A 13341-nucleotide genomic window follows, 5' to 3' on the forward strand; every position below is an offset into this window, starting at 1 on the left:
TAGTTGCTGTGGAGCATCTCATTATCATCAGAATAAAGACTGACTTCACACACACAGGGGTCTGTGTGTGTGTGTGCGCATAAGAGGGAGAGAGACAGTGTATGTGAGTGTGTGTTACAAAAAATAGAAACTAAGAGACACAAAAATAATAAAATACTTTATTACCTTTGCGTGTTTTTGTCCAGCTCGTGTGTGTGTTAATGCTTCACCTTTAAGAGCAGTGTGTGAACAGTGTGTTTTAATGTCATGTGCAAATATTTAATTCCATTTTTTTTCTCTAAATCATCAAACTTCTACAGACAGCAGCAGTGTTTACAGCACTGTGTGTGTGTGGTGCCATGATCCTTTACAGTAAAATAATGCTAACGTTATCAGATGTTAACGAATATCAGACGTCTGATCTCAGAGTTTTCCTCTGGTTATAAACACTCACTTCACAGCTCTTTGTTAATGGAGTCACATGACCCTGGTGAAGACACGCCCACTCCCTCTGTGAATTCAGATGTGTGTGAGTGAGGTGGGCCCAGTGAGGTAATGCTGCTGCAGGTTAGCGCTGTAGCTCCCCTCTGTGTCTCCACTTCCACTCGGGGTGCACAGGCTAATCACCTCCCTCTGGTCAGGCTGTAACGGAGCACCGGGCAGATTCACACCACTGCTGCATGAGGGCCGAGTCATCTGACCAGGCTTACCTGTGGACATGACCGAGCTGGACTGAGGAGTATCTATGGTACTGTACTGCACCGGACTGGAGAGAGAGAGACAGAGAGAGAGAAGGTCAGGAGATTGCTGAGGTCAGTGGGGCTCAAGGCTCTGGGTTGTTGATTGGAGGATTTAGGTTGAAGCCCCAGCATCACCAGGCTGACCCCTCACTGCTCCGGGGCAGTATCACAGCTGACCCTGTGCTCTGACCCAAACATTCAAAGTTGTGATATGAAAAGAAAGAATTTTACTGTGGCATAATAAAGACTATAATATAATAATAAAGTCTCAGTGTTCTTCAGTTTATCTTTACTTCATTCTGATTTTATTTCTTTTTTTCTCTCATGTTAACACACACACACATCATCATCATCATCATCATCAGATCAGCCTGGGCTCTGTCTCACACCTCACTGAGTACTGGAATCACACCTGGAATGAATCACACCTGACAGAAAATCAAACAAAACAAATAAAGAAACAAAAGAATGTAAGATGCATATTTTATAGAATGTTATGTGGGCACGTGCCGCTCTGTAATTTGACGTCACACCTCCGTGTTTGCCGGCTTTGCGCGCGCGGAACTCACCTGTACGCGCTCGTGTAGCTCGGCTGGAAGCTCGACAAGTCGTACCGGTGAATCTGCGGGGTGTAACCGAGCGCGTCCCCCTGCGCGTTCTCGTATCCTCCCGCCGTGCCCCAGCCGTAACCCTCCATCCGTGCACTTCCGCTCAGGAACCCGTCGCTTAGCGGGAGCGCGCTCACCGGACAATCCTTCTTGGCTGCGGGTTTAGTTTTGCGCCGCGGTTTATACTTGTAGTCGGGATGCTCCTTCACGTGCTGCGCGCGCAGCCGCTTGGCTTCGTCGATAAAGGGCCGTTTCTGCGCGTCCGCGAGCAGCTTCCACTCCGCACCGAGCCGCTTACTGATCTCAGAGTTGTGCATCTTCGGGTTCTCCTGCGCCATCTTGCGCCTCTGGCCGCGGGACCACACCATGAAGGCGTTCATTGGCCGCTTGACTTTATCCAGAGACTCGGAGCTCTTCTGATCTCCCGGGGCGGCCGGTGTGGAGCTCACGTGCATGCTACCATTTACCGGCATCATGACGGTCGCGTGCTGAAGCGGACTTTTCAGCTCGTGATCCAGCATGCTGTACATATTCATAACCAAAATACTGCTAATACTAATAAAATAAAGAGATTATTAAAGTAAAGATTTTACATTCAAATAAAGTTTTCAGTTTTTTTCTCCAAAATAAACAAAAAAATATATACAGGAAATAAACAGAAAACAGCGCAGTTAGGAATAAAGTTCCAGCGCGCGCAATTCAGAGCAGAGTAAAGAAAATCCTCTTCACTTTCACACGAGCTGTGTGTGTGTGTGTGTGTGTGTGTGTGTGTGTGTGTGTGTGTTTCGAAACTTCTCTTCGACCGGATTAACATTTCTAAAGAACAGAGCCACAAAGAGAGAGAGAGAGGGGAGGGGGTGTCACCTGCAACTCAATACACACACACACACACACACACACACACACACACACACACACACACACAATGCAAGTTGTAATGTGTGACGTCATGGTGTTTCTTTCAGCTCCTCTAAAGCTGTTTAATGTTGTTTAATGCTGAAGCGCAACTTTAATATAAATTCTTTTGCGTGTGTGTGTGTGTGTGTGTGTGTGTGTGTGTGTTACGGTTCTGTGTAACATTCTCTAGCACCTGTAGCTGTACTTGTGCAAGTGTGATCATCCACACACACACACACACACACACACACACACACACACACACACAGTTTAAATGAATGTCACTTCACACCTTTGTTATAAACACACACAACTGTGTTTTCATACTGTGTGTGTGTGTGTGTGTGTGTGTGTGTGTGTGTTGTCCTTTCTATAAAACCATATTTAAACTACTCATGATTACATTCCATATCTAAATAATCAATAATATAACCAATAACTCACCAACTTGCTTCAGAACCTCATCCATCGTCCAGCTGCCTAAGCTCTCCAGAGTGCCTGAATGACCGCCCTGCAGGACTCACACCATAATCATGAAGTGGTTTGAGGGGTTAGTCCTAGATCACCTAAAAACCAGCCTTCCAATCACACTGGACACTGACCAATTTGTCAATTAACTGACCTGGACAACAGGAACACACATACAAGAATGCTGTGTGTTGATTTCAGTTCAGTGTATAATACAGTCATCCCTCTGAGCAGGTCACTAAACTCTGACCTTGGCATAAACAACATCCTTTGTTTTGGATACTGGACATTCTGACCAACAGACTGCAGTGTGTTAAGTTAAATAACATCACCTCTTCATCACTTCTTCATCACCTCTTCATCACTTCTTCATCACTTCTTCATCACTTCTTCATCACCTCTTCATCACCTCTTCATCACCTCATCATCACCTCTTCATCACTTCTTCATCACCTCTTCATCACTTCTTCATCACTTCTTCATCACTTCTTCATCACCTCTTCATCACCTCTTCATCACCTCTTCATCACCTCATCATCACCTCTTCATCACTTCTTCATCACCTCTTCATCACTTCTTCATCACTTCTTCATCACTTCTTCATCACCTCTTCATCACCTCTTCATCACCTCATCACCTCTTCATCACCTCTTCATCACCTCTTCATCACTTCTTCATCACTTCTTCATCACCTCTTCATCACCTCTTCATCACCTCATCATCACCTCTTCATCACCTCATCACCTCTTCATCACTTCTTCATCACCTCTTCATCACCTCTTCATCACCTCTTCATCACCTCTTCATCACCTCTTCATCACCTCATCACCTCTTCATCACCTCTTCATCACCTCTTCATCACCTCTTCATCACCTCATCACCTCTTCATCACCTCATCACCTCTTCATCACTTCTTCATCACTTCTTCATCACCTCATCATCACCTCTTCATCACCTCATCACCTCTTCATCACCTCATCATCACCTCATCATCACCTCTTCATCACCTCTTCATCACCTCTTCATCACCTCTTCATCACCTCATCACCTCTTCATCACTTCTTCATCACCTCATCATCACCTCTTCATCACCTCATCACCTCTTCATCACTTCTTCATCACCTCATCATCACCTCTTCATCACCTCTTCACCTCTTCATCACCTCATCACCTCTTCATCACCTCTTCATCACTTCTTCATCACCTCTTCATCACCTCATCACCTCTTCATCACCTCATCACCTCTTCATCACTTCTTCATCACTTCTTCATCACCTCATCACCTCTTCATCACCTCTTCATCACCTCTTCATCACCTCATCATCACCTCTTCATCACCTCATCACCTCTTCATCACCTCATCACCTCATCATCACCTCTTCATCACCTCATCACCTCTTCATCACCTCATCACCTCTTCATCACTTCTTCATCACTTCTTCATCACCTCATCATCACCTCTTCATCACCTCTTCATCACCTCTTCATCACCTCATCATCACCTCATCATCACCTCTTCATCACCTCATCACCTCTTCATCACCTCATCATCACCTCATCATCACCTCTTCATCACCTCATCACCTCTTCATCACCTCTTCATCACCTCTTCATCACCTCTTCATCACCTCATCACCTCTTCATCACCTCATCACCTCTTCATCACCTCTTCATCACCTCTTCATCACCTCATCACCTCTTCATCACCTCATCACCTCATCATCACCTCTTCATCACCTCCTCATCACCTCTTCATCGCCTCATCATCACCTCCTCATCACCTCTTCATCACCTCATCACCTCATCACCTCTTCATCACCTCATCACCTCTTCATCACCTCCTCATCGCCTCCTCATCACCTCATCACCTCTTCATCACCTCATCACCTCTTCATCACCTCCTCATCACCTCATCACCTCTTCATCACCTCATCACCTCATCACCTCTTCATCACCTCCTCATCACCTCATCATCACCTCTTTATCACCTCTTTATCACCTCTTCATCACCTCCTCATCACCTCTTCATCACCTCATCACCTCTTCATCACCTCATCACCTCTTCATCACCTCTTCATCACCTCCTCACCTCTTCATCACCTCCTCACCTCTTCATCACCTCTTCATCACCTCATCATCACCTCATCATCACCTCTTCATCACCTCCTCATCACCTCCTCATCACCTCATCATCACCTCATCATCACCTCTTCATCACCTCTTCATCACCTCCTCATCACCTCTTCATCACCTCATCACCTCTTCATCACCTCTTCATCACCTCCTCATCACATCATCACCTCATCACCTCTTCATCACCTCTTCATCACCTCCTCATCACATCATCACCTCATCACCTCTTCATCACCTCTTCATCACCTCCTCATCACATCATCACCTCATCACCTCTTCATCACCTCCTCATCACCTCATCATCACCTCTTCATCACCTCTTCATCACCTCTTCATCACCTCCTCATCACCTCCTCATCACCTCATCATCACCTCATCATCACCTCTTCATCACCTCTTCATCACCTCCTCATCACCTCCTCATCACCTCTTCATCACCTCATCACCTCTTCATCACCTCTTCATCACCTCCTCATCACATCATCACCTCATCACCTCTTCATCACCTCTTCATCACCTCCTCATCACATCATCACCTCATCACCTCTTCATCACCTCTTCATCACCTCCTCATCACATCATCACCTCATCACCTCTTCATCACCTCTTCATCACCTCCTCATCACATCATCACCTCATCACCTCTTCATCACCTCTTCATCACCTCCTCATCACCTCATCACCTCATCACCTCTTCATCACCTCCTCATCACCTCATCACCTCTTCATCACCTCCTCATCACCTCCTCATCACCTCCTCATCACCTCTTCATCACCTCTTCATCACCTCCTCATCACATCATCACCTCATCACCTCTTCATCACCTCTTCATCACCTCCTCATCACATCATCACCTCATCACCTCTTCATCACCTCTTCATCACCTCCTCATCACATCATCACCTCATCACCTCTTCATCACCTCTTCATCACCTCCTCATCACCTCATCACCTCATCACCTCTTCATCACCTCCTCATCACCTCCTCATCACCTCCTCATCACCTCTTCATCACCTCTTCATCACCTCCTCATCACATCATCACATCATCACCTCATCACCTCTTCATCACCTCTTCATCACCTCCTCATCACATCATCACCTCATCACCTCTTCATCACCTCTTCATCACCTCCTCATCACATCATCACCTCATCACCTCTTCATCACCTCTTCATCACCTCTTCATCACCTCATCATCACCTCATCATCACCTCTTCATCACCTCTTCATCACCTCTTCATCACCTCCTCATCACCTCCTCATCACCTCTTCATTACCTCATCACCTCTTCATCACCTCTTCATCACCTCCTCATCACATCATCACCTCATCACCTCTTCATCACCTCTTCATCACCTCCTCATCACATCATCACCTCATCACCTCTTCATCACCTCCTCATCACCTCATCACCTCTTCATCACCTCATCACCTCTTCATCACCTCCTCATCACATCATCACCTCATCACCTCTTCATCACCTCTTCATCACCTCTTCATCACCTCATCACCTCTTCATCACCTCCTCATCACCTCCTCATTACCTCTTCATCACCTCATCACCTCTTCATCACCTCATCACCTCATCACCTCCTCATCACCTCTTCATCACCTCATCATCACCTCATCACCTCTTCATCACCTCATCACCTCTTCATCACCTCTTCATCACCTCCTCATCACCTCTTCATCACCTCTTCATCACCTCATCACCTCTTCATCACCTCATCACCTCTTCATCACCTCTTCATCACCTCCTCATCATCACCTCATCACCTCTTCATCACCTCATCACCTCTTCATCATCTCTTCATCACCTCTTCATCACCTCTTCATCACCTCTTCATCACCTCATCACCTCTTCATCACCTCATCACCTCTTCATCACCTCCTCATCGCCTCATCACCTCTTCATCACCTTTTCATAACCTCCTCATCGCCTCATCACCTCTTCATCACCTCTTCATCACCTCCTCATCACCTCCTCATCACCTCCTCATCACCTCTTCATCACCTCCTCATCACCTCTTCATCACCTCCTCATCACCTCTTCATCACCTCTTCATCACCTCTTCATCACCTCATCACCTCTTCATCACCTCCTCATCGCCTCATCACCTTTTCATAACCTCCTCATCGCCTCATCACCTCTTCATCGCCTCATCACCTCTTCATCACCTCTTCATCACCTCTTCATCACCTCCTCATCGCCTCATCACCTCTTCATCACCTTTTCATAACCTCCTCATTGCCTCATCACCTCTTCATCGCCTCATCACCTCTTCATCACCTCCTCATCACCTCCTCATCACCTCTTCATCACCTCCTCATCACCTCTTCATCACCTCCTCATCACCTCTTCATCACCTCATCACCTCTTCATCACCTCCTCATCGCCTCATCACCTCTTCATCACCTCCTCATCACCTCCTCATCACCTCTTCATCACCTCCTCATCACCTCTTCATCACCTCCTCATCACCTCTTCATCACCTCATCACCTCTTCATCACCTCCTCATCGCCTCATCACCTCTTCATCGCCTCATCACCTCTTCATCACCTCTTCATCACCTCTTCATCACCTCCTCATCACCTCCTCATCACCTCTTCATCACCTCCTCATCACCTCTTCATCACCTCATCACCTCTTCATCACCTCATCACCTCCTCATCGCCTCATCACCTCTTCATCACCTCCTCATCGCCTCATCACCTCTTCATCACCTCTTCATCACCTCCTCATCACCTCATCACCTCTTCATCACCTCCTCATCACCTCATCACCTCCTCATCACCTCTTCATCACCTCTTCATCACCTCCTCATCACCTCATCACCTCCTCATCACCTCATCACCTCCTCATCACCTTTTCATAACCTCCTCATCGCCTCATCACCTCTTCATCACCTCCTCATCACCTCATCACCTCTTCATCACCTCCTCATCGCCTCCTCATCACCTCCTCATCACCTCATCACCTCTTCATCACCTCTTCATCACCTCTTCATCACCTCTTCATCACCTCATCACCTCTTCATCACCTCCTCATCACCTCTTCATCACCTCATCACCTCTTCATCACCTCATCACCTCCTCATCGCCTCATCACCTCATCACCTCTTCATCACCTCCTCATCGCCTCATCACCTCTTCATCACCTCTTCATCACCTCCTCATCACCTCATCACCTCTTCATCACCTCCTCATCACCTCATCACCTCTTCATCACCTCTTCATCACCTCTTCATCACCTCCTCACCTCTTCATCACCTCTTCATCACCTCATCGCCTCTTCATCACCTCTTCATCACCTCCTCACCTCTTCATCACCTCTTCATCGCCTCTTCATCACCTCTTCATCACCTCTTCATCACCTCCTCATCACTTCATCACCTCTTCATCGCCTCTTCATCACCTCTTCATCACCTCTTCATCGCCTCTTCATCACCTCTTCATCACCTCTTCATCGCCTCTTCATCACCTCTTCATCACCTCCTCACCTCTTCATCACCTCCTCATCACCTCATCACCTCCTCATCACCTCTTCATCACCTCTTCATCACCTCCTCATCACCTCATCACCTCCTCATCACCTCTTCATCACCTCTTCATCACCTCTTCATCACCTCCTCATCACCTCATCACCTCCTCATCACCTCTTCATCACCTCTTCATCACCTCCTCATCACCTCATCACCTCCTCATCACCTCTTCATCACCTCTTCATCACCTCCTCATCACCTCATCACCTCTTCATCACCTCCTCATCACCTTTTCATAACCTCCTCATCGCCTCATCACCTCTTCATCACCTCATCACCTCATCACCTCTTCATCACCTCATCACCTCTTCATCACCTCCTCATCGCCTCCTCATCACCTCCTCATCACCTCATCACCTCTTCATCACCTCTTCATCACCTCTTCATCACCTCATCACCTCTTCATCACCTCCTCATCACCTCTTCATCACCTCATCACCTCTTCATCACCTCATCACCTCCTCATCGCCTCATCACCTCATCACCTCTTCATCACCTCCTCATCGCCTCATCACCTCTTCATCACCTCTTCATCACCTCCTCATCACCTCATCACCTCTTCATCACCTCCTCATCACCTCATCACCTCCTCATCACCTCTTCATCACCTCTTCATCACCTCCTCATCACCTCATCACCTCCTCATCGCCTCATCACCTCTTCATCACCTCCTCATCACCTCATCACCTCTTCATCACCTCATCACCTCTTCATCACCTCCTCATCGCCTCCTCATCACCTCCTCATCACCTCATCACCTCTTCATCACCTCTTCATCACCTCTTCATCACCTCATCACCTCTTCATCACCTCTTCATCACCTCATCACCTCTTCATCACCTCTTCATCACCTCATCACCTCTTCATCACCTCATCACCTCTTCATCACCTCATCACCTCTTCATCACCTCCTCATCACCTCCTCATCACCTCATCACCTCTTCATCACCTCCTCATCACCTCATCACCTCTTCATCACCTCTTCATCACCTCATCACCTCTTCACCTCTTCATCACCTCTTCATCACCTCTTCATCACCTCATCACCTCTTCATCACCTTTTCATAACCTCCTCATCACCTCATCACCTCTTCATCACCTCATCATCACCTCTTCATCACCTCCTCATCGCCTCCTCATCACCTCTTCATCACCTCATCATCACCTCTTCATCACCTCCTCATCGCCTCCTCATCACCTCTTCATCACCTCATCGCCTCCTCATCACCTCTTCATCACCTCATCATCACCTCTTCATCACCTCCTCATCGCCTCCTCATCACCTCTTCATCACCTCTTCATCACCTCATCACCTCTTCATCACCTCCTCATCACCTCTTCATCACCTTTTCATAACCTCCTCATCACCTCATCACCTCTTCATCACCTCATCACCTCTTCATCACCTCATCACCTCTTCATCACCTCTTCATCACCTCCTCATCACCTTTTCATAACCTCCTCATCGCCTCATCACCTCTTCATCACCTCCTCATCACCTTTTCATAACCTCCTCATCACCTCATCACCTCTTCATCACCTCTTCATCACCTCATCACCTCTTCATCACCTTTTCATAACCTCCTCATCACCTCATCAACTCATCACCTCCTCATCACCTCCTCATCGCCTCATCACCTTTTCATAACCTCCTCATCACCTCAACTCTTCATCACCTCTTCATCACCTCCTCATCACCTCTTCATCACCTCATCACCTCATCACCTCTTCATCACCTCCTCATCAACTCTTCATCACCTCCTCATCACCTCATCACCTCCTCATCACCTCCTCATCACCTCTTCATCACCTCCTCATCACCTCCTCATCACCTCCTCATCACCTCCTCATCACCTCCTCATCGCCTCTTCATCACCTCATCACCTCTTCATCACCTCATGTAGCATGTAGTTTCTCAGTGACCGCCAAAAGGGCAGTCTCTGTGGAATGTGCTGCTTTGAAGCCAGACTGCTTGGGATCATGGAGGTTCTTCTGCAGGAGATGGTCAGACAACTGATTACAAACAATTCGTTCGAGAATTTTTAAAAGAAAGGAGAGGAGTGATACCGGTCTGTAATTATTGATGTCAGAGGGATCCAGAGCGGGTTTCTTCAGTATGGGGATAACTCTTGTTTCTTGAAGGTAGTTGGTACCTGACCAGATGTTATGGATCCATTGATAACAATAACGATGAATGTAGTCTAATCTAATCTAATGTGTGTGTGTGTGTGTTGGTTAGTTATAGCTACCATTAGCATCATAGGGATAAACCTGTGCTATGTATAAACACCACATCAACAGTAACAGGACAAAAATTAAACTAGACACTGCACCTGTAGGAGGCGCTGGAGTAAAAGTTACAGCGTGCACACACACACACACACACACACACAGTCTTCACCTGTCGTTAAAAGATGGTCAGTGACTCAGCTGTACGTCTAGGGGAAGTTCACTCCACCACCTTGGTGCAGAACAGAGAAGAGTCTAGATGTGGACCCTGAGAGATGGTGGACCAGTCAGGTAGTGCTAGTGGACCTGAGGGAGTGAGGGTCAGTGTGAGGAGTAATAAGATCTTTGAGGTCAGATGGTGCTGGTCAGTTTTTTTAATCTGATGCAGCTACAGGAAGCCAGTGGAGGAGCAGCAGTGGGGTGGTGTGGGAGAACTTTGGCAGGTTGCAGTGGATGAATTGTGTTCAGAGGAAGACCTGCCAGTAAAGAGCTGCAGTAGTCCAGTCTCAGTGAATAAGCACTTGAGTAGCCTGTGTGGATAGGAATGGTCAAATCCTTTTGCTGTTGTACAGAAGACACCGACATGAGCGTGTCACATTAGCAGCATGGGAGGAGAAGGACAGTTGATTGTCCATGACTGGGAGCAGTGGACAAAGGGGAGATGAGAGAGGCACCACAACCACTACAGGAGACAGTCTACTGAGATTAATCTGATTATTAAAAAGAATTAGTATTAAAAACACCTACAAAATAACCTGGTTTATAATCACTGTAACTCCTGATTCCTGAGTCAAATTTCATTTCATCAAATAACTCTACATGGAATGGGTTTATCAACACACACTACAGGGAAGGGAATTCTGCACTTTAAAACACTGTGTCTGTGTGTGTGTGTATGAGTGTGTGTGTATGAGTGTGTATGTGTGTGTGTGTCTGTGTGTGTATGAATGAGTGTGTATGTGTCTGTGTATGAGTGTGTGTGTCTGTGTGTGTGTATGAGTGTGTGTATGAGTGTGTATGTGTCTGTGTGTGTGTGTATGAGTGTGTGTGTCTGTGTGTATGAGTGTGTATGTGTGTCTGTATGTGTGTGTGTGTGTGTGTGTGTATGAGTGTGTATGTGTGTCTGTATGTGTCTGTGTATGAGAGTGTGTGTCTGTATGTGTCTGTGTGTGTGTATGAGTGTGTGTGTGTGTCTGTATGTGTCTGTGTGTGTGTATGAGTGTGTGTGTGTGTCTGTATGTGTCTGTGTGTGTGTATGTGTGTCTGTATGTGTCTGTGTGTGTGTATGAGTGTGTATGTGTGTCTGTATGTGTCTGTGTGTGTGTATGTGTGTCTGTATGTGTCTGTGTGTGTATGAGTGTGTATGTGTGTCTGTATGTGTCTGTGTGTGTGTATGTGTGTCTGTATGTGTCTGTGTGTGTGTATGTGTGTCTGTATGTGTCTGTGTGTGTGTGTATGAGTGTGTATGTGTGTCTGTATGTGTCTGTGTGTGTGTATGAGTGTGTGTGTCTGTGTGTGTATGAGTGTGTGTGTCTGTGTGTATGTGTCTGTGTGTGTGTATGAGTGTGTGTGTCTGTGTGTATGAGTGTGTATGTGTGTCTGTATGTGTGTGTGTGTGTGTGTGTGTATGAGTGTGTATGTGTGTCTGTATGTGTCTGTGTATGAGAGTGTGTGTCTGTATGTGTCTGTGTGTGTGTATGAGTGTGTGTGTGTGTCTGTATGTGTCTGTGTGTGTGTATGAGTGTGTGTGTGTGTCTGTATGTGTCTGTGTGTGTGTATGTGTGTCTGTATGTGTCTGTGTGTGTGTATGAGTGTGTATGTGTGTCTGTATGTGTCTGTGTGTGTGTATGTGTGTCTGTATGTGTCTGTGTGTGTATGAGTGTGTATGTGTGTCTGTATGTGTCTGTGTGTGTGTATGTGTGTCTGTATGTGTCTGTGTGTGTGTATGTGTGTCTGTATGTGTCTGTGTGTGTGTGTATGAGTGTGTATGTGTGTCTGTATGTGTCTGTGTGTGTGTATGAGTGTGTGTGTCTGTATGTGTCTGTGTGTGTGTATGAGTGTGTATGTGTGTCTGTATGTGTCTGTGTGTGTGTATGAGAGTGTGTGTCTGTATGTGTCTGTGTGTGTGTATGAGTGTGTGTGTGTGTCTGTATGTGTCTGTGTGTGTGTATGAGTGTGTGTGTGTGTCTGTATGTGTCTGTGTGTGTGTATGAGTGTGTATGTGTGTCTGTATGTGTCTGTGTGTGTGTATGAGTGTGTGTGTGTGTCTGTATGTGTCTGTGTGTGTGTATGAGTGTGTATGTGTGTCTGTATGTGTCTGTGTGTGTGTATGTGTGTCTGTATGTGTCTGTGTGTGTGTGTATGAGTGTGTATGTGTGTCTGTATGTGTCTGTGTGTGTGTATGAGTGTGTGTGTCTGTGTGTGTGTATGAGTGTGTATGTGTGTCTGTATGTGTCTGTGTGTGTGTATGAGTGTGTGTGTCTGTGTGTGTGTATGAGTGTGTATGTGTGTCTGTATGTGTCTGTGTGTGTGTATGAGTGTGTATGTGTCTGTATGTGTCTGTGTGTGTGTATGAGTGTGTATGTGTGTCTGTATGTGTCTGTGTGTGTGTGTATGAGTGTGTGTGTCTGTGTGTGTGTATGAGTGTGTATGTGTGTCTGTATGTGTCTGTGTGTGTGTATGAGTGTGTATGTGTGTCTGTATGTGTCTGTGTGTGTGTGTATGAGTGTGTATGTGTGTC

The 13341-nt window shown here is 46.5% G+C and overlaps 1 protein-coding gene across 1 annotated transcript; it reads right to left on the bottom strand.

The window, feature by feature from the left end:
* sox19a (SRY-box transcription factor 19a) lies at positions 1-2061 on the bottom strand. Its single transcript, XM_058383539.1, has 2 exons — positions 1289-2061; positions 1-745 (listed from the first exon to the last, which is right to left on the bottom strand). Exons 1-2 carry the CDS (start codon positions 1861-1863, stop codon positions 499-501), a joined length of 822 nt encoding a protein of 273 aa, XP_058239522.1. The 5' UTR covers positions 1864-2061; the 3' UTR covers positions 1-498.
* Positions 2062-13341: the final 11280 nt, after the last annotated feature.

The sequence above is a fragment of the Hemibagrus wyckioides genome, linkage group LG28, assembly GCF_019097595.1.
Source record: "Hemibagrus wyckioides isolate EC202008001 linkage group LG28, SWU_Hwy_1.0, whole genome shotgun sequence".
NCBI classification, from domain to species: domain Eukaryota; kingdom Metazoa; phylum Chordata; class Actinopteri; order Siluriformes; family Bagridae; genus Hemibagrus; species Hemibagrus wyckioides.